Genomic DNA, 25,212 nt, shown 5'->3' with positions numbered 1-25,212 from the left:
ATCTCCATCTCAGTATGATAAGCCCTCACAACTGCCGCTCCATTATTTCCTTCAAGGATCAAATATCACATGATTCAACAATTCAAAGAAACAGCTTAAAACCTATGTATGCATCTTCTGACTGGTTTTATAGGTGATGTTCCATGACAGTTCTTTTTCTTTCTTTTTATCATTAAAAAATAGTACTCGTTCCATTGTAAAATCATGGTACCTTTCATAAGCTACTTTTTCAGTCTCTGATAAATGGGATGGTTTGACCTGTAAGAGACTGAGGGTGGCGAAAGAAATGAGCTTTAAGCTCTGCGTATTTATTGGAAATTATATGTATTTTCAAGGGTAATTTGAAAATTTGCTCTTGTAAATGAACATTTAGCTTATATTGTGATTGTAATTCACAGCGGCCGATATGTACCATCAATGGGGAAAAGGTCGCCATCATAGGAAAAGAACAGAATTTAATTGGTATACAGAGAGAGAAGATGAAGACTGATAGAGTGTGGTAATTTTCTACTTTGGTCATCACTAGTTGACAAATTTCCACTGTGTTTTGAAACAAGGTTAACTATATTTCTGTTACACATTTTTGCATATTATAGGGAGAGGAACAAAAGGAAAATTGTCCACTTATATATGTTGTATCCTTATTTGAAAATTATAATTTCATAAAAACTTAATTCAATTATTTTTTTTATTTTCATATTTAAAATTAAAAAATTATTTTTTAAATTAAAAAAATATTTTAAAAAATATAAAAATTAAGTATAATTTTATGAGAATCCAATTATTTTTTTTTTATAATTGATTCATTTCTTATGGAGTTGATTTTTTTCTTTGTAATAAAATTCTTCTTTTCTTGAAAAAAAAGAAAGAGCTTAATGCTTGATGATAAAGTTAATTTGATTTTTACATGAAAAGTTCACATGATAGGAAAACTAAGCGCCTGTTTGATATTATGTTTGGAGGTCCAAAACTGTTTCTTTAATAAAAGCACTATTTTATACGCTATTGAAAAAAAGTAATTTGAAAAATACTACTTTATAATTTTAATATTTTTATGATTAAAATTTATTAAATTTAATTTTAAATTATTTTTTTATACTCTCTAATTTGTATATCTAAAAAAATAATTTTCTTAGCAGCAATTTCAATAATGATATCAAACGAGTCCTAAGTGAAAAACCATAATAATGATAAAAGATTTTTAGAGTCCTCGGTCACTCAAAACACATTAAATTAAAATGAAAATATTATCAAATAAATCAAATCAAATTGAATTAAATCATTTTAATAAAAGTAATTTTAATTTCGAAATTCACATGGTATCAAAATATGCCACAATTCAGTATTCGAAAAAGCATGATGAGTATTAAGCCAAACCTAAATGAATTCATGAGCTAATAAAATTAAATAGGCTCATAGAGTCAGGCCAGAAATACAAAAAAGAGTTCAAACTCTAGATGAGCCATCCTAGATAGTTCAAGTGACAACTAAAATCCACTCTAATTACATTACCTCGAGTCTAGTGTTTTTGGACTCTCACATGGGACAGTTAGAGAAAATTTTACAAACAGCTGTTAATTAAATTTTTTTTCCCAGCTTTTAGTACAATTGAAATTGTGTTTATTAATTTCTAAAACAATTATATTTATTAAATCTTCAATTAAAAAGTTATCTTAAGAAAGATCATAAATAAATGAAATTTCAAAAATATTTGGATTAATATTTAATTTACATGGAATTTAATAACATATATAATCTAAACATAAATTGTAAATAAATTCATAAAATCATGTAGAAAATATTTATTTAACTTACATGAATGCGTGTCAATTAAAAGATAATTTGATTTATCTTTCTCCAATTTTAAGAGATTTTGAATTTAAATCTTCTGAGTTATCATTTTTATGATAAGAGTTATTTAAAATAATTTATCCATTATTACTCATCAGCGTGCCTTTAATGAATACTAATAATAAAATAATAAAAAAAAACTTACATCAATCTATATGTTCGATATGAAATAGGGTGAACAGATTTCGGTTTAAATCGAAAAATCGAATCAAATTGAATCAATTTAGTTCAATCAATTCGGTTTTAAAATTCAATTGATTCGGTTTGGTTCGGTTTTAAATTATAAAAATTTTGGTTATTTCGGTTCGGTTTTGAAGGAAAAAAAATCAGTTAAACCGAACCGAACTAAATAATAATTTTATATATTCAAATCAAACCAAATTGAATAGAATTGATTTATTTTTATGGGAAATTTATGAATTATATTTAATTTTTTATATACAGATTGTTTAATTTTATTGATTAATGGTTATTAGATTCAAACCAAAATCAAAATCATATCAAATAACTTGAAAATCAAGTTTAAATTAAAAAATCAATAAAAAATCAAAACTGATTGGTTTGAATAAAATCAAATCAAAATAGAGCGATTCGGTTCGATTCAATTTTTCATCTATTTTAATTTAATTTAATTTCTAAAATATATAATTCAATTTTATAATTTAATTCGATTCGATTCTATTTGATTTGAATCGAATGCTCACCTCTAATTCTTACTGACATTATGAATTCCTTAGAAAGAACAAGTGCATGAATTCATTTTCAAAGCTTAACATGGAACTTAAATTCTCATTACCGAAGCACGAAAACAAAGTGGGCTAACTGGAGAAGATAGAGGCCAGAGATAAGCCTGATCCAATTGAATATACACGCGTCATTAAGGTACAGCTGAGTTTGGCCCACATTTTTGGAATTCTCGCGCGTGCTAGTCAAACAGTATTTCCATATATACTTTGGGAATATTTGAAGAAGTAATTGCCATGTTTGGATTCTTGATGTTGGTGGTTTGGTGGTAAACGAATCAAAATGTTATGATAAAGAAGGGGACATGAAGCAATATCAAAAGAATTAAGGTTTTAGTTGTTGTTATTATAATAATTAAATTTTAATTAAGATTGTGAAAAATTATTATGCGGATATGGTGTTTATCTGTTAGTGAGAGATGAAAGGGTATCTAGTAGCTACAATGATGTGATTGAAGAAGAGGAGCGTGTAAATGCAGCAGATGATTATAGACACATGCATGGCACTTTCTTTACAAAACTATGAAACTTCGCTTCTTCTGAGATTTGATGAGATGGACCAAAGCCAGCCCTCCGGCCACCTCTGAGACATAATTAAAGATCATTGTTCCAAGTGGAATTGACTGAAGCACCTAAAGAACTCTTGCACATATACAGAAACAGAGATAAGATGGCTGTAGAGACGGCAAGGATAGGGTATTTTATAGAATTTTTAATTTTTAATTTTTTATAAAATCATAGAATTATTAATTATTTTAATATAATTATTATTTTATTTAATTATAAAATAAAAATATAAGTGATATAATTAATATAATATTATTTTATGTTAATATTTAATTTATTTATAATTATAATTAGACAATTAGAAAAGTTTTAAATTTTAATATTTGTAATTTGAAAAACTTTTGTAACGATTCAATATTTTATAAGTATAGTTTTGAATATAAAATTATTATCTGATCTTCACGTGTAAATATAAGTTTTAGGTAGATTAATATTTATTAATATAGTGGACCATTAAAATAAATTATTCTTCAGAGTCAAATATGTATAGCTGAATTCCTTGTAAGTTGTATCCCACTACCCTCAATAGATTAGGAAAATTTTTTATTATCTAAATTTATTTTATTATAAATTTAAAATATTATATATATTATAAAATTATTTATTAAATATATAAATTTTATATATTTATATTTTTAAGTAGTAAATGATTTCGGTGAGATCCATTCACTTTTACATATTATTAACTGCATCTTCCACACCAGATGCTGTCACCCACATATGCTCCATTAGTGTTTCAACCCTAACGTATTAGTTAGTACTCTAAATACTGCAATTGCAGGGCCCATGTTTATTCTATTTAAATGATTTATCTCCTCTTGCAGGTGCATTGCATCTCTGCAAAGTGTACGAATTTCCTATTATATATCTTTATTCACGTAAATAATTTAACAAAAATTTTAATTTAATTCAAAGTATTTAATTTTATCCATGAGATTCATTAAATTGTAAAGCCCACTGTGCTAGCTTTCTCCAAGCCTGGTAGAAATTCTAGCTCATTCCCGTTTCATGAGGCAGATGAAATTGCAAATAAAACAAGGAAATGCATAGAATAGAAGTTCCTAAACCCTAAATTGCAAGCTTACTTTTTTTGACTTGGCAATGAATAAGAGAAGCCATGACCAGATGCATAAATTAAATTAAATGTTCCTCTTCCATTTACCACCAAACAGGGTAAAAATTATAATGATGATGTTCTCTATCGACTGCGCGTGCGCCTGAAACTTAAATGCCTGCTGATTAGATTCCAGCGTAGAAAGGTCATTTTCTGATAAGATTACGATCCCTCACAGCAATCCGACACGTGCCCCTTATGCGCACGTGTAAGTAGGGGACGTAGCTACCCCCCGAGGGAAGGCCTCTCTCTTTCTGCATTATTAATTACTTTTCCTTGACTTTAAGCGCTTGATCAGAGATTGATGAGGAGCTTTTCCTTTGAAATTTCTCCGATGCGCGTGGTTAGATTCATCAATCGGAACTCGGAAGTTGATGTGTGCGCAGTATGAAGATAAAGGTAGACTGATAGAGAGGGAATCTTATAGTTTCAGTTGAGGATCTATTCTGCTTTGAAAATAACCAGTCAGACTCTCCCTTTCACGGGCCCCCTGCCTGGAAGCGGCTTTCCTCCTCCAAGTTTTCTCTGTCTTCTATAATGCCTAATATTAGAGTACATATTTCACTTTAAAACACACGGAAGTATTCAAGACTTCTCTCGAATATTCATTGTTGACTTCACATTTAATTGATATTTATGTTTCATTAAAGTCTTTCTAAAATCATGAAGTTAAGAGATTAACAGTAGCGTGGTTATCTTAAGTATTGATTAAGATGAGAAGAAGGGTAATAAGGAAAAGGTTTTGCTGTGTAACTACACATAACACCACTGTATATTCCAACAAACACGCATATGACAAAAGTGCACCAGAGGATTTTATATATTGGCATTTGGCATATGCAATTGGATTATAAACGTTTCTTATTCTCAACAAAAGAACCCAAAAAAAAAAAAGGAAAAACGTTTCTTTACAGTTGAATATTCAAATCTATAGACCAACCCATCACCTAGCTCACCCCATCCATCAATTATATATACAATGGGCAATGATTCATTGCGTTGTATCATCCATGCAGATTTTGTAATTACCGACATGTATGTACATATAATGTGAAACAGTAATTTTTAATGTTTGTAGGCCCTTTTGAAATGAAAGAGTTTTGGTGGTTTCTTTTAATATACAAATCTTTTTTCACGTTTTTAAAATTATTCTTTGTTTGATTTTGCTTCCACCACAATAAGCCTCGAGAACGAGAGGACCAAATTCAAGTATTCAACATATTAAACTACACGTTATTTCGATGCATATGGCTGGATCTCTGAATTGTCACAGTCAGGAGGTTGGTAGGGAGTGTACTACAAATAAAAAGACTCTAGGTAGCCTTTTGCGTGCAAAGCACCAGGATTGAATACGTCAATCGATATTTTATTTATGATTATATATGCTCAATAGGTTTAACCATTTCTTCTTCGCACCATATTTTTATTGTATGATCAATCCATGCATTTGGCTGAATCTCAAGCCTACAGAAACCCTGCTAATTCATAAACATATGGTTTGATGAATGATGAGTCAAGAGTTATGCTCAAGTTCTCCATGCTTTTGGCCCTGCTTGCATATAGATGTATTTTGTCTTTAATTTTTGAGCTACCAGTTAGCTTTGCCGCGTTTATTACTAGACTTCAAATCAATGATAATTATAATTGGAAAGCTAGTTATTACAACAATATCTTCCTATAAATTTTTGTAATCATGCATCCAATCATTTTCATTCACAGAATCCAAGGAGGCTGTGCTCCAATTATTACATTTTACACAGTACGCTACATACGCCTACACCACTAGCATCAATAAATTACATGATGGAAATTTTTTCTATAAGAAAATAACATTTGAATAGGAGACTAGTTATAATAAATTCGGAAGGGATTAGGGTACCAGTAGCTATACCGGAGGTTCAAGTTGGGACCGAAACCAGTATTAGAAAATCGGTAATGAGTAAATCCGATATTAAAACTAATCAATGATTTCAAGTGTCTGAATTGAATTGAAATTGGGATCTTGAGGTTAGCTCCGTCCCCTTTTGAAATTCTTGAATTATATTAGAACTAATGGTTAAATTTGGCAATTCAATGAGATGATTTGACCCTTTAAAAAATATATATATGGAAAAAAATCAACCATGGGATGGCATCAAATTCAAAATCAAATTGAAAGATGAACCAGACTTACGCGGTTCAATTAATTGGAACCTTCCTATGCCAAGAATTGAAACCATCGATTTCTACTTGGAACCGACAATTTCTACCACTGAATTGAAACTGGCTTCTGAAACTGGCTTGCGGCTGGGATTGTTAAAGGGAGCACAGTATTTTTCTTAGAAATGTCTAATGTACGTACCAAGAAAAAAAAAAAATCACATTCTGGGTCTTGCAGGTTAGCAAGAAACCAACAATGCTGTTTTAACTTTTGAGGAATCTTTAGTTGAAAAGCTTGTGAGCAGTTTTATCAATAAAATAGTTAGCTAAAATGGAAAACATTTTGTTTTCTTGATGAGTAGAAACTGGAAGGACATCTATTATACCAAGTAGATAAGTCCTGGCCTTGCATTTGCATATAGCTCGAAATTAAAGAAAGTGAAAAGTGGAAAAAGGAAGGTGTATACATGTATACATCATATATGCCTGCCAGCTTCCCGAGATCAAGCCAGAACAAAAATATTGGTTTTGATTTCAGAAACCAGTCGACAAGAGTGTACACCGGAAGATCGATCATAACCTGCAATATATCAAACTTTTTTTTTTTAAATTAATGTGGAGACAAATTAATGAGTGAGGATGATATATTGATCAATTGATAAGGAAATAATATGTCACTCTCCTTCCAACGTGTCTGCAATCTTTAAATGCACATATGAAGAGCCGGCCATATCTCAAGATTCACGGTTTCGGGCCCCAGCATGGAAATGGTTATAAACAAATGTTGTCTGTTATCAGTGGTGTCTTATTTATGCTACAGGTAAAATGCTCTCTAAAAAGAGTTTATTTCTGCAATTTTTAGATGGAAAAGATCTCTGAGCTCTAGTTAATTAACAACAAATCTCATGTACTTCCATTTCCAATTAGGATAAGCAAGCGAACTCAATATGATCTTTGCCTTCCAATTTTAAGCTAGCTGGGGAGCTTTTTCACTTGGGTACGGCTCTTCCACCAAGTTGCACCTACAGATGCATCCCAAAATACTAGGGTTTCTTTCAGGATATCACTTTCAAGCTGAAGGAAGATATCAAAGAAGACAACCGAACTCCAAAGGTTACTTGTCAATTTCAATGCGTAGCTGAAAATAGCATGGAAAGACCACAAAAGCACGCGTAAATTTCATTAATGGATGGCTGCTTCGAAAGGGTAGAGTAGCTACTGTATATTAGCTTTGCATTCTAGTGTTAATTATAAATATATGTTTATAGCTTTCGACATATATCAACTTGGTTTGACGTGAAATAAAGATTTGCAAGTTGATCATGGTATTAGGGTGGTAGGTTGAAACTTGTAATTTTCATTATCACAATACGCGTTAAGGAATTCTGATCTGATTGATCTTCAGAAATAAAATTAAGCGGGGCCTATCGAGATAATGTCAAGTAATCCTGAGTTGATTTGACTAAATACTGAATTTGATAAAAGCAATATGTTTTCATACATTAATTCTTGATAGCTTATGTATAACTTTTATAATATGTATAGAAGAAAAATAATACAGATCTAAAGTTTTAGACTTATAATATTAAATTATTTATTCAGTAAATTCAACGTAACCTTTAAGAATTAAGACTTCATTTATTTTATGAAAAATAATTCATATGTAGAAAATATTTTATAAAAAAATACTTTTCATGAAAATGGATAAAATATAAAATGATTTTTTTTTTTTGAAAAAAAAAAATTATTTTTCTTAAAAAAGACTTAATTTTCTTTTCGATTAGAAAAATATTTTTCTTTAATTAATTTTTGAAATATCTCAAACGCCAGAAAATGTAAAAAATATTTTCTAAAAAAAATATTTTTCATAAAATAAATGAAGTTAATATATAAATAATTATTTGATTTGAACATACAATTAGTTGATGGAGCATTTGAACTCACTAAATGTAATTATATTATTAAATTTTATCTATAATATTGGTTTTTTACCTTTAACTTTCACAAAAGAGCATTCTTAAAAAAAATAAAAACAATGGAGCCTAAATTAAGAATATGATATATAGTATTTAATCACTAAACAAAGCTGCAGATATCAAGATTAATTCTTGGAGTACTAGACTAACTAGGAGTTGACATTTCAAGAAAATAAAGTAATTATCTAACTTTCTTTTAAGAAGTTGAAGGCTTCAAGAAATGATTAATTATCATTTGCAATCTTCTACTTATAGCCTAGAAGGAGCTTGAAAACCAACATCCATGCTAACACATACAATTAATGAATAAACAGAGGAAAAAAAAAAATTCTTATTTGTTCACAGCCCATGATGGAACTCTGAAGCCCAGAAATAATGGCTTTCGATATTAAGCCCATTCCATTTACACCCATACGAAGAAACGGAAAGAAAATAAAAGAAAATTAATTAAAAAAATAAAAGAAAATAAAAAATTAATTTTTTTATTATATTTGAATATAGAAGTAGAGAAAAAAAATATTTTTTTATTAAGTTATTTCTTATTAAATTTGATGCAGCAACATACTCAAAATATATAGAATAGAGAAAAATTATAAAATAATAAATTTTATGCAAACTTGATTTTATATAAAAATATTTTTAATAATTAAATATTTATAGTGAAATTTATATAAAATTAATTAAGGAAAATATATAATTAAAATAATGAATATAAATATATAAATTACTGTTATTAAATTTATTTTTATATGAAATTAATTTTATACTAATTACATTTAAAATTAAATTTTTATTTGTTTATATTTCATGTTGAATTTATGGGCTTAATTTGTTTGTTTGTCTATATTTTCCCTTTCACTTTCCATCTTGCCAAGCATTGTATTAGAAAACACCACTTTTCCTGCAAATATTGGCCCAACAGAATTACACCCCAAAGGGGGCTTCTACAGATACTGTCTAAGCCCATGGGCTGATCTCAGTGCATGCAGGCATCCAGATGTTTCACGATATGTAATCATTTTCGCTTTTAAAACCCCTCATCCATTTTCAAGGGTTTAAGCATTTCATCACATGGTGGGAGGCGAACTACCGTCCAAAATCATTCATGACGATTTCAGGCCTAAACGGCTTTGCTTGTAGATCGCATTTCTCTCTCCGCCTTCCTATCTTTCACTGTATTCGCAAGGTATTTCGATATCTATCGATGCACACTCAAGTAGCTGTAAACTAAATTTCTTCATTTTAATTAATTATTTTCTCTTTTTCTCAGCCTCGATTCGGCTCCGTTGCAGCAATTGAGACGCTAGATGAGCCAGAGCGCATCATCGATGAAAAGAGACACAATTTAGGTACTTCTTGCGATACTGATAACTTAGGCTTGCTCTGTTCATGTTGATTCTGGTATTACAATGGTAGCTTATTTTTTTTTAGGAGGAGAAGTGGGGAGAAAGTATCATAAGGTACCGGAGTGGAAGAAGTTGAATTCCAAGGAACTTGGAATTAGTACTTCCATGATAGCAAGGCCTACGAGAAAGGTTCTCAATGGGCTCAGGCAAAGAGGTATTAATTTTGTAGCTGGATTTTTGTTTACCATAATTTATTCAAGGATTCATAGTCTTTTGTGGCTTATAGTTTGACAACAAGTGTGGTTCCTTTAGTTTCACGGAAAAATGATTCCTTTTCAAATCTTTGGTGATGTTTGATTTAACCAATCCTTTCTCTTTTATGCTGTAGGATATGAGGTATACCTTGTTGGAGGTTGTGTCCGGGATCTTATCTTAAAGCGAATACCAAAGGACTTCGACGTAATAACGTCAGCTGAACTTAAAGAGGTGAATTTCTACTCTAAGACAATATATTTTTCACTTTGTTTTTCCCTGCATATTTGTTACAAGTACATGCAACTATTATTAGGCCTGGCCACGATCCACTTGCGAACTGACATTGAAACCGGTCAAAACCGAATTGATAAAAGGGCTTTGAACCGGATTGGAATTGGCTGGTTTGGTTCTGGGCCAAAACCTGTTTTCTTTCTTTTTTTTTTTTTTAAAAAAAAGGAAAATTTTGAATTTCATCAAAATCATATTGACCCGTGTAGAATAGGAACCAAAGGAAACCTTGCTGTCTAGTCTTGGTCCCCTGAACCACTATACGACTGATTTATATAATGCAATGGACAATATTAGCTGTGAATTAAGTTGCTGGATATTTCTTTCTTTCTTTTTCCTTTTCTTTTTTTCCTCTAGTTTCTCAGTTTGCAACATGTTGCTGTTCATCTTTATTTAGGGCTTGAAATTTAAAGTGCCCCTTGAGTTGAAACTAAACTATGGTGGTTCCTATTTATCAGAAAAAGTTATTTCTTTCTTTGAAGAAAAAATGTCCGCCTAGTCTGGCTTAGTTGCACTAATGACCAAATAAATAAGTGTTAGGAAACATGACAAAGATGCAATTACCATTAAATTGAACAGGAAAAAAGTACTTGAGCTGCTGTTCATTTATAAATGTTAAATGTGGGCAATAGGATACATTGTTTATATTTGGATGTCTTTATCTTTTTTAAGTGCAGATAACAGTCTGAAGACCAGAATTTTGGCTGAGAACTATTGAATGGTGTATTATGAATAAGGTAGACTATTTATGACATTTAAATTGGGTGAATTACTCTGAGGTCTCTAGATATTGCCATTATTTGCTAATTGGTTCTTGGATTTTGACAACTACGTTAGTTAATTTTTAGGATTCCATTCCATCTACAAAATGGTTCATATATCCATTTTTCTTGGCATATTTTGTAGTCAAGCAAGTTGGAGATATATATATATATATTTTTTATTTCCTATAATACATTTGCCTATTAGTAGGGAAAGGAGTGAGAAAGGGAAGGGAGAAGTCTAAGATGATGTGGAGAGAAGTAGTGTAAAAGGATTTACAAGTTTTGAATATGGAAATGGATCTGGTTTCTAACAGAGTTGAATGGCTTAGTTGACCCCAACTAGTTTGGGATTAAAGCTTAGTTGTTGTTGTTGTATAATACCTTTGCCTCTCTGTCTCTTCCAATTTCTGTCATGTCTATTTCTCCCTCTCCCTTCAACACACCCCAAAAAAAATAAGAAAAAAAAAACCCAAAACCATTTTCTCTCTCTATCTTTTTTTTTTTTTTGGGTCTCATTTTTGTCTCTCTCTTTCCAAAGAAAATTCAAACTCAACAACAAAGCCAAGAAGGAGAAATAGAATCAAACAACATCAAATCATCCAAAAGTCCCAAATTAATTTCAATTCATTCAAAAATAAAACAAAATTATCCAAATCAATTGAGCAAATAAACTTATTCCAACTACTTAAAAAAAATTATTCAAAATAAAAACAAAATAGAAAAAACTCATTGAAAAGCCCAATCAGCAAAAGGTCAACACTAAAAAAAGTCAATCAACAAAAACCAAAATGAATAACAACAGTTCTTCAATTGTCCAAATCAACTATTATCGCTGGCACAATGAACTGTGGACAAGCGCACAGGGGTAGTGCTGTAGTCTGGTGCAATGATAGGGAGCACAAGGGCTATGGCTAGCAGGTCCTCGAGAAGCTCCCAATTGAGGCTGATGATTAGGAGCACACGTGCAGTGGTTCTTAGTCTCTGCAATCTCAATTTCTGCAGATTAAGGCCTTAAGGAGAGGAGAAAAAACTGGGTTAGTTGGTTGGTTGGTTGGTTGGTGGTGGAAGAGGGAGGGGGGTAGGCTGCTGGGTACGTTCACAGAAAGCATTGGGTATTGGGGGGCTTGGTTTAGGAGGATTTGAGGGAGGGAGAGAGGGACCGGGATAGGGAGGGCTGAGTGCATTGATAATGAATGTATTTAAGTTTTTTCATTGACTAACGGCTAAATGTGAGAAAAATGGATGGTTGGACCGTTTTGCAGACGGAATAGAATCTAAGGAATTAACTAATATAATTGTCAAAATCTAGGGACCAACTAGCAAATAATGGCAATACCTAGGGACCTTAGAGTAATTCACCCTTTAAAATTTCTAGTCTATTATGATGCTTTGCGCGGAGACTTTACAAAAACCAAGTAAATTTAGTCACTTGGGATGGTGGTGCTGATCATTGTTGTTTTTCATGGGCCTAGTCTTACTTCAAAGTTGAATATATACTTTTTAGCATTGGAACCTGTGTTTTTTTGGTACATTTCTTTTCTGTAAATGATAAATCTTTGCACAGATTGATATCTAATTTCAAAATCATTATTTTTAAAATCCCTGATTATGTATTTCTTGTTCTCCTGTGATTTGCTTCATTTCACAATAAATGGAAAAAGGGAGAGTGGAACAGACCTTAATGTACTTTTGCAGAGTAAAACTTCCCATTTGATCCATTTACATACCTAGTAATTCTTGTCGAATTTGCAGGTAGCGAGGGCATTTTCGCGGTGTGAGATAGTTGGCAAACGGTTCCCTATATGTCATGTACATGTTGAGGGTACTATAGTAGAGGTACTCTCCCCCAGCAACACCCACACACCCCCACACACACACCTCAAAACAACACACTCACGCAAAAAAAAGATTCAGCGTCAGCTCATTTTTTTTTAAATCTTTAAGATTGTACATTATAGCTCATTGAGAAATTTCTTTAACCAGCATTTTGGTAAGGGCTGTTGTAGCATGTCCAAATTATACTAGACTTTTATTTGATATTTTTATTAACTATCATTATAGGTTTCAAGTTTTAGTACCACTGGACGAAAGTTCAGTGGGGACTTGAGCTATGATGTCCAAAGTCCCATTGACTGTGATGAGAAGGATTATGTTCGTTGGAGGAATTGTTTGCAAAGGGACTTCACCATTAATGGGTCAGTAACTGAAATTCAACATATCCGATATTTGCAGCTTTAATTGTTAGCATGCTTTTGACTTGTGCCTTTCATTTCATGCAGGTTGATGTTTGATCCATATGCAAAACTAGTGTATGATTACATGGGAGGTCTAGAAGATATTAGAAAGGCTAAAGTGTGCATGTATCTCTAGCTTTATTGGTTTATAATTACTTTGGACTCATCACAATGTATATTGTCCTAACATCATCTTTTTGTGTGCAAAGGTGAAAACTATGATCCCTGCAAGCACTTCTTTCCAGGATGACTGTGGTGAGTTTCGATTGCAATATATCTGGGTTAATTTTTCCCCATTTAACTTGTACACACTGCTTAGCTTGTTAGATCATTTGCAATATTAGTTTTGAGCATACATGCTTATGGTTAACACTTTATTTACCTTGAAAGTTATATGCAACTCTAATTCTCTTTGCAGCTCGCATTCTACGTGCAGTGAGAATTGCTGCCCGTTTAGGATTCCGCTTTTCAAGAGAAACAGCTCATTTTGTTAAAAATTTTGCTTGCACAATTTTGAGACTTGATAAGGTATTCTTACTCTTCTAGATTTCCACATACATTCAATTTACATTTGATTGTTCCTGGCTAACATAACTCTATGCAAAAAATTTTATAGGGAAGGCTTTTGATGGAAATGAACTACATGCTAGCATATGGTTCTGCTGAAGCTTCTTTGAGGTTATTATGGAAATTTGGCCTTCTTGAAGTACTTCTGCCCATTCAGGTTTGCAATTGATATTTTAAATTTCTTTTGGGAGTTGTCTTGCAGGTCTAACTCTGATTCATCATGCAGGCAGCATATTTTGTTCATCATGGTTTTAGGAGACGTGACAAGAGAACCAATATGCTTTTGGTAAGTTGATACCTTTTTTTTTTTTCAAATTTTGTGCGTACAGAGTATATGCAAGATTTAGAAACGTTTTGAGGTGCCTGTTAGACCAAGTGTTAATTGAGTTCTATAGTAGACTGAGTCGCTGCCAGAGATTGAATACCTATTTGAATTGTTTAGTATTGGGAAAGACATTAAAAAAAAACATAGAATTTCTCAAAGTTTGGCCTGGTTTCCTTCACTGCAATAGTTCTAAGAATATTCCAAAGCATATGCTAACCGATCAGGGGTGTCTCCAAATTATATTTATTTAACAAGATGGTTATCCTCTACACAGCAATGTTTCTTATTTTGTCCGTATATTTCCATTTGACATGAATGTGTTAGATGCAATGGGCAGGGCTAAATGCACATTCTAGTATTTCATTGTTGAAGTTTATTTTTTTTGGTGCTAGTCATAGTAATCACTCTGCATTTGTAACTACTGTTTCTTTATTTAAATTAATATCATGTTTTCTTTTACTCGGCTATACTGGGAGTTTAATCAGTAACTGATTGAAAGTTCTTTTTTATTCCATCTGCAGTCTCTGTTTTCAAACCTGGATAAGCTTCTTGCACCTGACAGGCCATGCCACAGCAGCTTATGGTAAATTTTTCATAATAACATATTTATATTTTAATCAAGTAAATGCTATATAATGCCAGCAGATTGTTGCAATTTCTTTTCAAAATTACTTGATCACCCAATATAATTCCATTAAGGCAGCTTCACATTGCTTTATTGCATGCCATGTATTTGTAGTGTTAAATGAGCAAGGGTTCCCACATCATGGACGGGTGTGGGTAAAGAAGTTAGTCCATAGGACAGATAGTAGAACAGATAGTAGAACAGATAGTTGAACAGAACACAAGATAGGCATAGAGAACAAGAGAAGATATCATAAAAGGAGATCAATTGGGAAGGAACATGATAGAAGGAGAATCAAGGTTGGCACTTGGAATGTTGGATCACTTACAGGAAAATTAATGGAGCTTGTGAATATCTTAGAAAGGAGAAGGGTGAATATTGTTTGTATTCAGAAGACTAAATGGGTAGGAGAGAAAAGCAAGAAAGTGGGTAATTCAGGGTACAAACTGTGGTTTACCGGAAAGGAGAGGAACATGAACGAAGTGGGCATAATTATAGATATGACATTGAAAGATGCTGTAATAGCTGTGAAAAGAGTAAGAGATAGAATTATACTAGTAAAGTTAGTATTAGAAGGAAAAACAATAAATGTAGTTAGTGTTTAAGCCCCACAAATAGGACTAGATAGTGAGAGTAAACAAAGGTTTTGGGAAGATTTGGATGATATAATGCAAAGCATGCTAAATGAAGAGAATGTTTTCATTGGTGGAGATTTGAATGGACATGTAGGAAATGATAGGCAAGGTTATGAGAATGTTCATGGAGGTTTTGGTTTTGGCAGTCGAAATTAGGAGGGAAAAAGCATCCTGGATTTTGCTATGGCATACGACCTAATACTAGCAAATACCCACTTTATAAAAAGAGTCACAATTATTGACTTTCAAAAGTGGGCAACATAGAAGCCAAATTGACTTCCTCTTAATCAGGAAGACAAATAGAGCTCTATGCAAAAATTGTAAGGTAATTTCGGAAGAGGCTTTAACAAGCCAATATCGGTTAGTGGTCTTGGATGTCAAGTTTAAGAACAAATCAAGTAAGGTTAGAAGAAATAATGTAGCTCGAACAAAGTGGTGGGAGTTGAAAGGAGTAAAGCAAGTGAAGTTAAAAAATGAGCTTCTCGAGTCCGAAGCATAGAAGCTGGATGTGGAGGCCAATGGTATGTAGATACAGATGGCATCAAAGATTAGAGAAATAGCTAGAAAAATACTTAGAGGGTCTAGAGGGCATGGACCGCCCTCAAAAGAGAGATGGTGGTGGAATGAGGAAGTACAAAGGGCAGTAAAGAGAAAGAGGGAATGGTATAAGAAATTACCTAAGTGTGATAATAATGAGGTATATGAACAGTACAAGATAGCAAAGAAATAGGCAAAAAAGGCAGTTAGTCAAGCAAGAGCGCAGGCCTTTGAAAAGTTGTATGAAAAACTTGGAACTAAAGAAGGGGAGAAAGATATGTATAGATTAGTAAGGAGGAGAGAAAAGAAATGTTAGTATCTCAATCAAGTTAGGTACATTAAAGATAAAGAAGGAAAAGTGTTGGTGAAAAATGAGGACATTAAAGAAAAATAGAGAAATTATTTTGATAATCTTTTTAATAGTAGTCAAATGGTAATAGCGTGAATATAGACTACAGAGTAACATAAAAAAATGTGAATTATACGAGAAGGATTAGATCTTTAGAAATAAAAGAAACACTTAAGAGAATGAAAGTAGGTAAAGCCTGTGGACCTGATGTAATACCAATTGAAGTGTGAAAGTGTTTGGGAGATAGTGGAGTTACATGGTTAACTAAATTGTTTAATAAGATTCTAAACTTAAAAAAAATGCCTAATAAATTGAAGAGGAGTATTTTAGTACTCATTTTTAAAAATAATAGAGACATACAAAGTTGCTCAAATCATAGGGGAATTAAACTCATGAGCCATACTATGAAGCTGTAGGAGAGAGTTGTAGAATATAGACTACGTCATGGCACTTCTATCTCTCCCAATCAATTTGGCTTCATGCCCAGTCGTTCAACTACGGAAGCGATCTTTCTCATTAGAAGCTTGACGGAGAAATATAGAGATGTGAAGAAAGATCTATACATGGTTTTTATCGATTTGGAAAAGGCTTATAATAATGTTTCAAGAGATGTCTCATGGAGAGTATTAGAACAAAAAATGGTATCTATTAGGTACATACAAGTGTTGAAAGATATGTATGAAGGAGCAACTACTATTGTGCGCATAGTGGGAGGGGACACAAGAGATTTTCCTATCTCAGTTGGATTACACCAAGGTTCAGATGTAAGCCCTTACCTTTTTACATTGGTTTTAGATGAATTGACAAAACATATACAAGAGTATTTCTTGGTGCATGATGTTTGCGGATGATATAGTTTTGATAGATGAGACGCGAGAAGTTAATGGAAAGTTAGAGCTTTGGAGAAGTAATATAGAGTTAAAAGGCTTTAAGTTAAGTAGAACTAAAACAGAATACATGCATTGTAAGTTTAGTGAAGGCTAAACTGGTGATAGGGAAGGAGTTAGTTTGGATGGAGTGGTACTGTTCCAAAGCAATCACTTTAAATATCTCGGCTTAGTCCTTCAAGTAGATGGGGGATGTGAGGAGAATATTAGTAATAGGATTAAAGCCGGATGGCTGAAGTGGAGACGTGCCACGGGAGTTTTATGTAATCGCAAGATTCTTAATAAGTTGAAAGGAAAATTTTACCGTGCAGTTATACCACCAACCATGTTATATGGTAGTGAGTGTTGGGCACTGAAAGAATTGTATGTGTCTAAGATAAGAGTTGCGGAGATGAGAATGTTAAGGTGGATGAGTGACCATGCTCGACTAGATAAAGTCCGTAATAAGAGTAAAGGCAGGAGTGGTGCCAATTGAGTATAAGTTGAGAAAAGGGAGATTGAGGTGGTTTGGTCATGTGAAGCATAGACATACAGAAGCTCCAGTTAAACAAGTAGAGCACATTAGGTTAGATGATAGAAAGAAAAGAAGGAGTAGACTTGAACTGACCTGGAGGAGAGTAGTACAACATGACTTAGAAGTATTACATATTTTTGAGAATTTAATCCAAAATCGTTTAGAGTGGAGAAAGAATCCATATAGTTGACCCTAAATTTTTAGGATAAAGACTTAGTTGAGTTGAGTTGAGTTGAACTTAGAGGATGATCTAGAAACTAGATATGTCTTCAGGAGATCCAGCCCTTAATTTTATTGGTTGCTTTTGAGGATGATCTAGAAACTAGATATGTATTAGGAGATCCAGCCCTTGGTTCCATCCCTTTCCTCCGTTACTTTTTCATATTAAGAAGTCTATAACCCCTACCAAGGTTCTATTATATTTTTAAATTTGAAATATAACCTTTAATGTGCTATGGTATGGTTTTTTTTTTCTGAATTTATTTAAAAAGCTTATATGATATATAAATGAGGAGATAAATAGAGTAATTAATACACACAGGTGCATGTTAGAGTTTATGAAGTTTCCTGTATATAGAATTTTGTCATAAAATGCATTTTCAGGTTTCAGTTATTAATTTTAACATGCTGGTGTGTTGTTTTTTCTCTAGTGGTTTTAAGCATTATCATGGGAAATCCATGATTCGATGATTTTTTTTTTCCTTCTTTCTGACAAATTCTTTCAGTTGAAGTAAGTTGTCTAATTTGTCTGATTACTTTCAAGTTTCAAGATATCTTTGACCTGCTTTCTGCATATTTAGGATTATGAAAAAGGCAACTGAATGCAAGTAAATCAAAATACATGGAAATATGTATTGGCTGCTTGCAAGTTGGAACAACCAAGTAAGACTCATTGCAGGTTTACACTTTCAGGGTTGGAATCTTAGCATTCCATAAAGCATTATCTGACCAACCAAGGGATCCTCTGGTGGTTGCTATATTTTGTCTTGCCGTGCACAATGGTGGTGATATGTCAGAAGCACTAAACATAGCAAGGAGGATCAATAGGCCGCATGATGTCCGCTTTGATGAATTGTCAGAACTTGGGGACAAGGATACAGAGGCATTGAGTGATGAGGTTATGGATCTTGTAGTCTCTATTAAACGGGTGCTAAGTATGATGACTGATGAGTATTATGTCTCTCAAGCCATGGCAGAGTATCCTCAAGCTCCATATTCAGATCTAGTAAGCACTTTTCTCTCTTTCCCCTGTTTGAACCAGAATGCTTTTATGTTGGAAGTGGTGAAAAGCTTTTTTGTCGCTAATGTCTAATTGAAAGTTTACATGAGAAGAACTTTGGACAAGTTTGGTCTATGTTTTATTTTATTTTTATTTGAGTGTGTATGGTTTTTTTAATAATGTAGATGTTGCGAGACTTACTGGGATTGAATTGAATGACCTAATTTGTTGTCTCTAATGTGCAGGTATTCATTCCATTGCCCTTGTATTTAAAAGCGTGTAGGATATTCGATTGTATAAGACAGGGAACAGAGAAGGGATTTGTCCCAAAACAAGGTAGCAAGATAAATTATGAGATGTTAGCTTTAGGAAGCATGCAGGAAGTTCGCCATACATTTGCAAGGATTGTCTTTGATACCGTCTACCCTCTTAATTTAACGTAAACCAGGATGCGTAATCTCGTATTTTTAAGAGAATCATTAGATTTTCCTTTTTCTTATTTTATTTTTTATCAGTTCATTCTGATGGCTTGTCGAACTGTGATGTACAATAAAATTAAGAAAAAAAAAATTAAAATCCTTATAAAATTACGGTTTGGTTTTCAGTTGAATTCATTGTTGAATCGGCTATATATATATATATATATAATCAAGTTTTGTGAAAAGCATTCAGAAGCAGGGATGTCAAAACAGTGAAAACCACAAAAAGTTGTCCTCGCTAATACATACATCGTTTCTGCATGGAAACTGAAAAATCATCAATTTGTAACGTGGACTTAAGAGCCTAGAGCTAAAGGTGAGGATGAAATCAAAACCCTCCCAGGAATCAAGCAAAATGGATGAAACAAATTAAATATAGTTTATAGTTTGAAAGAATTGGCCGCTAGAAACTGATGCTGTTATGGGAGCTAGGCATCAGCTAATTAACTATTATTTACCCATCAAGAAGGCATGCTCACAAGTTCCTTTGCAAGGTCATCTTGGCCCACGGGCTCTAGGTTCAAGCCTTAGCAGCAGCAGGTGGAGGAGAAACGCCACCAGTAGTTGGCCTATAAAAGGAAAACAAAGTCTATTAGACATCCGAATGAATCTTGGAAATGCTAACATCTGATTGAATACAAAGGTCAGACAAGAATACTTACAGCCCAACAAACACTTTGAAAGCATCATAGATGCCCCATTGGGCTCCGGTAAGGGTTCCAATCATGACAATACGTAGAGGAAGGCCACGGGTAAAGAGCCCCCACAATCCTAGCTTCTTGATTGCCTGCAACAAACCAAAGCATTAACAAAGAATGCAGGTGAAAAGAACATGGAAATGAAATGTGTGAATCAGTGAAATAGACTCACATCACCCGCAGTTGCTCCCTTGGCATTATTGAGGAAAGACACCAAGTTGTCAGCGGGATGCGAGACAATAGCACAGAAAACACCAGCAATGTATCCACCAGCAAAGCTGATTCCAAGCTGCAAACTTTTACTGCACTGCTCTTTTGGTGTTGGAATAGCATGCTTGTATAGCAACTCAACTATGGTCTCAAAGGATGCAAATTTCATCATTGTATCTATGACATACCAATTTTGGTCAGCATCAGTTCCTAATAAAAGCGGATTCTGCAAAGCCTATATGCAACATGGAATATATAGTTGAAAATGTTTCTACTTACATGGAATCTGACGTCCCCAGAGCGGAACAAGCCCTTTGTATAACCTGAAAGTATTAAAACATTGATCCCATAAGTTCTTCTATAAGAAAAACCCGAGAATTTTATTTAACAATGATAAAAGCATACCCAGCATAGCCTTCAGATCTGATAAACTTGGGTAAGCCGTCAGCCAAGCCTCGGGCGAAACCAGGTTGGGTTTGTACTCGAACTTTCACTGCCTCCATAGGGCAGAGAGCAACATCAGCAATGACTTCAGCAGATGCAGAACCAGCAAGATAAATCAAGGTCTTGTACTTGGCAGCATATTCAGGCCCAGCAATGTCGGAATAGTACTTCTTAAAGAATTCATAAAATCCAAATTTGCAGGCACCCTGTGCACTGTAACCAAGAAGGGTGGGCACCCATCCCCTAAAGAAACCTTTAACTCCCTGCTCCTTGAGCAAGACTCCAAATCCAGATGTGATGCTCTTGTACTTTGATGGGTCAATCTGAAATATCAACAACAATCACATGATTTGGCCAGTTAAGAGAATTATATATTTTCTTTGCTTAAAACGTGTTCTGTTGGTTCGAGAAAATTGACCATTAGAAGTAAATTAATGACGACAAACTTTCAAACTTTCAAATACTCCCAGACTTCGGGCAGCACAGAAAAGTAAAATTCAACGTCCCAATGTTAAAAGTTTTGACACGTAACCTCGATTTGTCAACCAATAATTGCAAAAAAAAAAAAAAATCGAAGTTCATCTTGAAAATTTATTAAATTAACTCTTTATTTAGATTCAGAAAAATGAAGAAAAGAAAAAAAATATATAATTTTTTTAAATTTTTTTATTTGGACAATAAATAGGAGAAAAAATTGAAGAGAAAAACAGAGAAAAGGGGAAAAATAAAGAAAAATTTTAACTCAAAATATTTTTTCTCTAATGAGAAATGGAGAAAAATGAAAGAGAAATGATGATTAAAGTATTTAAATATTTTTTTTATAATATAAACATAATAAAAAAATAAAGATATGATAATTATTTTTTTTATAAAAAAATTATATTTTTTTATTTTAATAATATATCTAAATAATATAAAGATAATTAAATTTATTTTTTCTTTTTAATTTCTCTGTCAAGTTAAGATTCAAGCAAAGGTTAAAAAAAAAGGGTAAAATTTTAAATTTTAAATGCAAAGATCAAACATAACAAAATTTGCTTCGAAAATTAAAATCACCTCCTTCTATTGGACTATGTAAAACTTTCGAAATATTAAAAGCATATTTGTAATAAAATTACCGGAAAAGGCTGTTAAGAGGAATGAAATTAGGCACCTGCATATTGCACTTGACAAGATCGAGAGGGGTGACAGCCATGTGAGTGAGGCCGCAGCTAAAAATCCCACCGGCGGTACACGCAGCATAGTAAGCCGGCGAAAACATCTCAATCTTCTCACTAGGTGCTGGAATCACGAAACTCCTCGACTGGCTGTTGGATGGCGATGGTTTAGAAATGTTGAACGTTGAATGATACAAGCCATGGTTGTTCAGCGGAACGTCCAAATCAAAGAGTCTCTTAGAGGACACAGAAGGAGTGTAGAGAAAGCTAGGGATGAGAGATTGGCGGGATGAGTTATTGGCGACGGCCATCATCGGATTGAACGTTATTTGGATTTAGAGGTGAATTGTTTCGTTCTTGTCTTTCTCAAAACAACTAGTAATTGAGAAAGGGAACGAGGAAAGTGGAAGAATTGTGGCTGTTTAGAAAGGGAAATATAGAAAGTTTAGTCGAAAATGTCTGCTTTTCAAAGGCACGTCCTCCGTTTGCGCGCTACTTATAATAAGCAAACAAAGAAAGAATGCTCATTTCCTTCACAAATTTACGTAAGCAGAGACGTGAAACCAAGAAAGAATTCATATAAGCCAGTACGTAAATACAAGAATTGGGAAGGACACGACACGACTCCATCAGGAATCTCACAGGCTTCAGCTCTTTTTCCAAATCAAAAAGCCCAACTATTTGGGTCTTCAAAATTCAATCTCAATCCAGCCTTTGAAAAGTAAAGGCTTTCAAAACAGGAGAATGTTAGTTTCTGGCTGGTGGCTATTGGCCGTTACAGGAAAAAAGAAAAAAGAAAATTCCACGCAACCCACTTGCAATCCTGAGAGGCCCACAAAACATAACGCAATCCAATGACACCCAAGCAGTAGATAGGCCTGTGATACTGAGAATGAATATTCTCCACTCGCATCTTCTCCCCTTGCATGTCCAAACTCCCCTTTTTCAGCTTTTCTATCCAAAATTAATCCTTTTTTTTTTTTTGGGTAATCCCATTATGGCACCTTCCTCTGCATCTTTCTATTTATCAGCATCTCCTTGCGTGTAGTTACTTGGCCCTCCATCCAATCGATTGTGTGCTTCAATGGCTTCAGTATCAACTTCTTGTCTCAGGTTCCAACCTTTACTTTGGCAGTCCAATAACACCTGCCAGGTGAATCTTCATTACTCCCTTGTTTCTTTAAATTACATTTATTAATTTGCTTTTAACTTGATCTCCAAAAACCGAAAAATTAAGTCCATTTGTGAAGTTGGTGACTAGATTTCCTATAAATCCAAGGATGAAAGCGTAGAACCGAATACATTGAGGAAACTACAGATATGGCATTTGAATATAAGCAATTGCGTTTTGCAGGCAGCGCAGAGGACTAGTTTAAAGTTGGTTTCAGTGAGTTGGGCAAAGAGTGGATTCCCTTCTTTAAGGGCCACCCGCTTCCGGGTTTCCTGTGCGGTAATTCCATATCCCCTCGCCTATTATTTTTTCCCTTGGCTATGTGAAATTTTTCATTGTGCATGATGATATATATATATAATTGGCAGGCAAATCCATTGACAATGCAGAAAGTTTGTGACATTGTAAGGAAACAACTGGTTTTATCTCCCGAGACCCAGCTCACCCCTGAAACCAAGTTCTCTGAACTTGGTGCTGATTCCCTTGACACGGTAAACCCCTTTTGCATGTTGTATCAATTTAATTGAAACCCCAATTTCTGGGAGAACTTCACCTGCTATCCAGTAAACAACTTTTGCTCTAAAAAAGAAAGCATACGGTTTGCGGCAGGTGGAGATAGTGATGGGGTTAGAGGAAGAATTTGACATTAATGTGGAGGAGGAGAGCTCCCAAAATATAACAACAGTCAAGGACGCAGCAGATTTGATAGACAAACTGGTTCAAAAGAAAGCAGAAGCCGGAGCCTAAATTGTGTTAGGATCATTAATTTCGTGGATTTGTTTTGCTTAATTATTTCCTACTTGCTCAGGTATTCTTTATTTAGAAAGCTCGCTAGGTTGATTAGACTTCAAGTTTTGTTTCTTGGTTGCGGAAGTAATGGATAATTATAAGTGGCTATGACGCATATTGTTGAAGCAGAGGTTACCTAAACTTAGGCCGTAAGTATCAACTTATGTGCTCTTTCCTTTATCTATACGCTGCTGGTTGCATCTTCCATGAGCTTGCTCATCACTCTCCAAATCCCTGATTATTACTTGTCAATTTATCTGATTATTTCAGAATTTTTCTTATTGGAGAAGCTATGCAATACAGTTTTGCTGATAAATTATAGCCTCAAAGTTAGACCTTTTAGAAAATAATTTCTATCGTGGAATAGGCAAAATTTATTCTAGAATTTTATTACTTTATAGAAAAAATTTCTTTTGATCTTTCGAAAATTTAAGAAGATATACCATAAATTTTTAAAGAGATTTACTCTGTTTGAATTGAGCATAACAGTGTGATTTATTATTGCATCGTATCATGTGTTTATGTTATTACTTAGAAATCCATGCATCGATTGCTTATATTCTTCCAGTATTCTGAAGCAATCCAATGTTGCTCGATTATACTCAAGCTACAACAATTTCTCAGGTTTATTACCTGTTCAAATCTCTCAAATTTCAAGCTTGAAGTTCTTGGTCCTTGCTTATATTCAATTTAATAGTATATGGAAATTTGGCCAGCCTCCAAAATCAATTTATTTTATTGAAAAGGTGCGGAGCCTCAGTTTATTACATTTGGGCTTCAATTAGGTTTATGGGAATCTAGCTGGTTGAAGAAGATGACAAAATTTCGTTCATATATATAAAATGTTATATTTTTTCCATTGTGATTTAGAATTACAAAATTGTCCATTATTTAATTGTATTCTGGTCATTGATTTAAACGGAGTATCAACTTAAGCTAAATTGATATAAATTGTTATAAAAAAAAGAATAGGCTAAAATTAAAAAAAAAATCATATATATATATATATATATATATGAAACTAAAAGTGGTAATTTTAAAAAATAAAATTAATAAAATTATTTTTAGTCATGTGAACTATAAGGGAGAGAAAATGAAATTGAATGATAATTAAAGAGCCTTAAATTTGTTAAAGCGGTCCCTCTTGTCAGGTACAACAGGGGATGTGTGCATATGGTGGTTTATCCAACAAACAGTTGACCAAATAATTACTGTTTACCGCGCCGCCAAAACCATTATCTGCTCGAAACCCGTCGACACGTTACCGAGATACCGGGTGGCCACGAAAAATCGGTTATGTCACCGTATTTTCGCTTTTAGAACTACCAA

General features: G+C 33.3%; 3 protein-coding genes across 5 annotated transcripts; 2 read left to right on the top strand and 1 right to left on the bottom strand.

The window, feature by feature from the left end:
* Nucleotides 1-9,431: 9,431 nt before the first annotated feature.
* LOC110637698 (uncharacterized) lies at nucleotides 9,432-19,545 on the top strand. 3 transcript variants are annotated; one of them, XM_021787966.2, is made up of 14 exons: nucleotides 9,432-9,576; nucleotides 9,661-9,739; nucleotides 9,822-9,950; nucleotides 10,125-10,222; nucleotides 12,796-12,879; nucleotides 13,105-13,238; nucleotides 13,323-13,395; nucleotides 13,487-13,532; nucleotides 13,696-13,805; nucleotides 13,894-14,001; nucleotides 14,071-14,130; nucleotides 14,691-14,752; nucleotides 18,629-18,941; nucleotides 19,181-19,545. In XM_021787966.2, the coding sequence occupies exons 1-14, from the start codon at nucleotides 9,496-9,498 to the stop codon at nucleotides 19,376-19,378; spliced, it is 1,575 nt and encodes a 524-aa protein (XP_021643658.2). In that variant the 5' UTR covers nucleotides 9,432-9,495; the 3' UTR covers nucleotides 19,379-19,545. The 3 variants fall into 3 exon arrangements, with proteins under 3 accessions (XP_021643658.2, XP_021643660.2, XP_021643659.2); XM_021787968.2 differs by lacking the exon at nucleotides 19,181-19,545 and having other exon boundaries at nucleotides 18,615-18,795; XM_021787967.2 differs by lacking the exons at nucleotides 18,629-18,941; nucleotides 19,181-19,545 and adding an exon at nucleotides 18,517-18,605.
* Nucleotides 19,546-19,576: 31 nt separating this feature from the next.
* On the bottom strand, nucleotides 19,577-22,557 carry LOC110637699 (mitochondrial phosphate carrier protein 3, mitochondrial). Its single transcript, XM_021787969.2, has 6 exons — nucleotides 21,920-22,557; nucleotides 20,728-21,089; nucleotides 20,602-20,645; nucleotides 20,285-20,499; nucleotides 20,077-20,201; nucleotides 19,577-19,983 (listed from the first exon to the last, which is right to left on the bottom strand). The coding sequence occupies exons 1-6, from the start codon at nucleotides 22,235-22,237 to the stop codon at nucleotides 19,935-19,937; spliced, it is 1,113 nt and encodes a 370-aa protein (XP_021643661.2). The 5' UTR covers nucleotides 22,238-22,557; the 3' UTR covers nucleotides 19,577-19,934.
* Nucleotides 22,558-22,821: 264 nt separating this feature from the next.
* Nucleotides 22,822-24,043, top strand: LOC131169098 (acyl carrier protein 1, chloroplastic-like). Its single transcript, XM_058139650.1, has 4 exons — nucleotides 22,822-23,076; nucleotides 23,278-23,373; nucleotides 23,463-23,585; nucleotides 23,704-24,043. The coding sequence occupies exons 1-4, from the start codon at nucleotides 23,008-23,010 to the stop codon at nucleotides 23,839-23,841; spliced, it is 426 nt and encodes a 141-aa protein (XP_057995633.1). The 5' UTR covers nucleotides 22,822-23,007; the 3' UTR covers nucleotides 23,842-24,043.
* The last annotated feature ends 1,169 nt before the right edge of the window (nucleotides 24,044-25,212 follow it).

The sequence above is a fragment of the Hevea brasiliensis genome, chromosome 17 (assembly GCF_030052815.1).
Source record: "Hevea brasiliensis isolate MT/VB/25A 57/8 chromosome 17, ASM3005281v1, whole genome shotgun sequence".
NCBI classification, from domain to species: domain Eukaryota; kingdom Viridiplantae; phylum Streptophyta; class Magnoliopsida; order Malpighiales; family Euphorbiaceae; genus Hevea; species Hevea brasiliensis.
The sequence above is the reverse complement of the archived record's forward strand: the minus strand, read 5'-3'. Positions and strand labels throughout refer to the sequence as shown.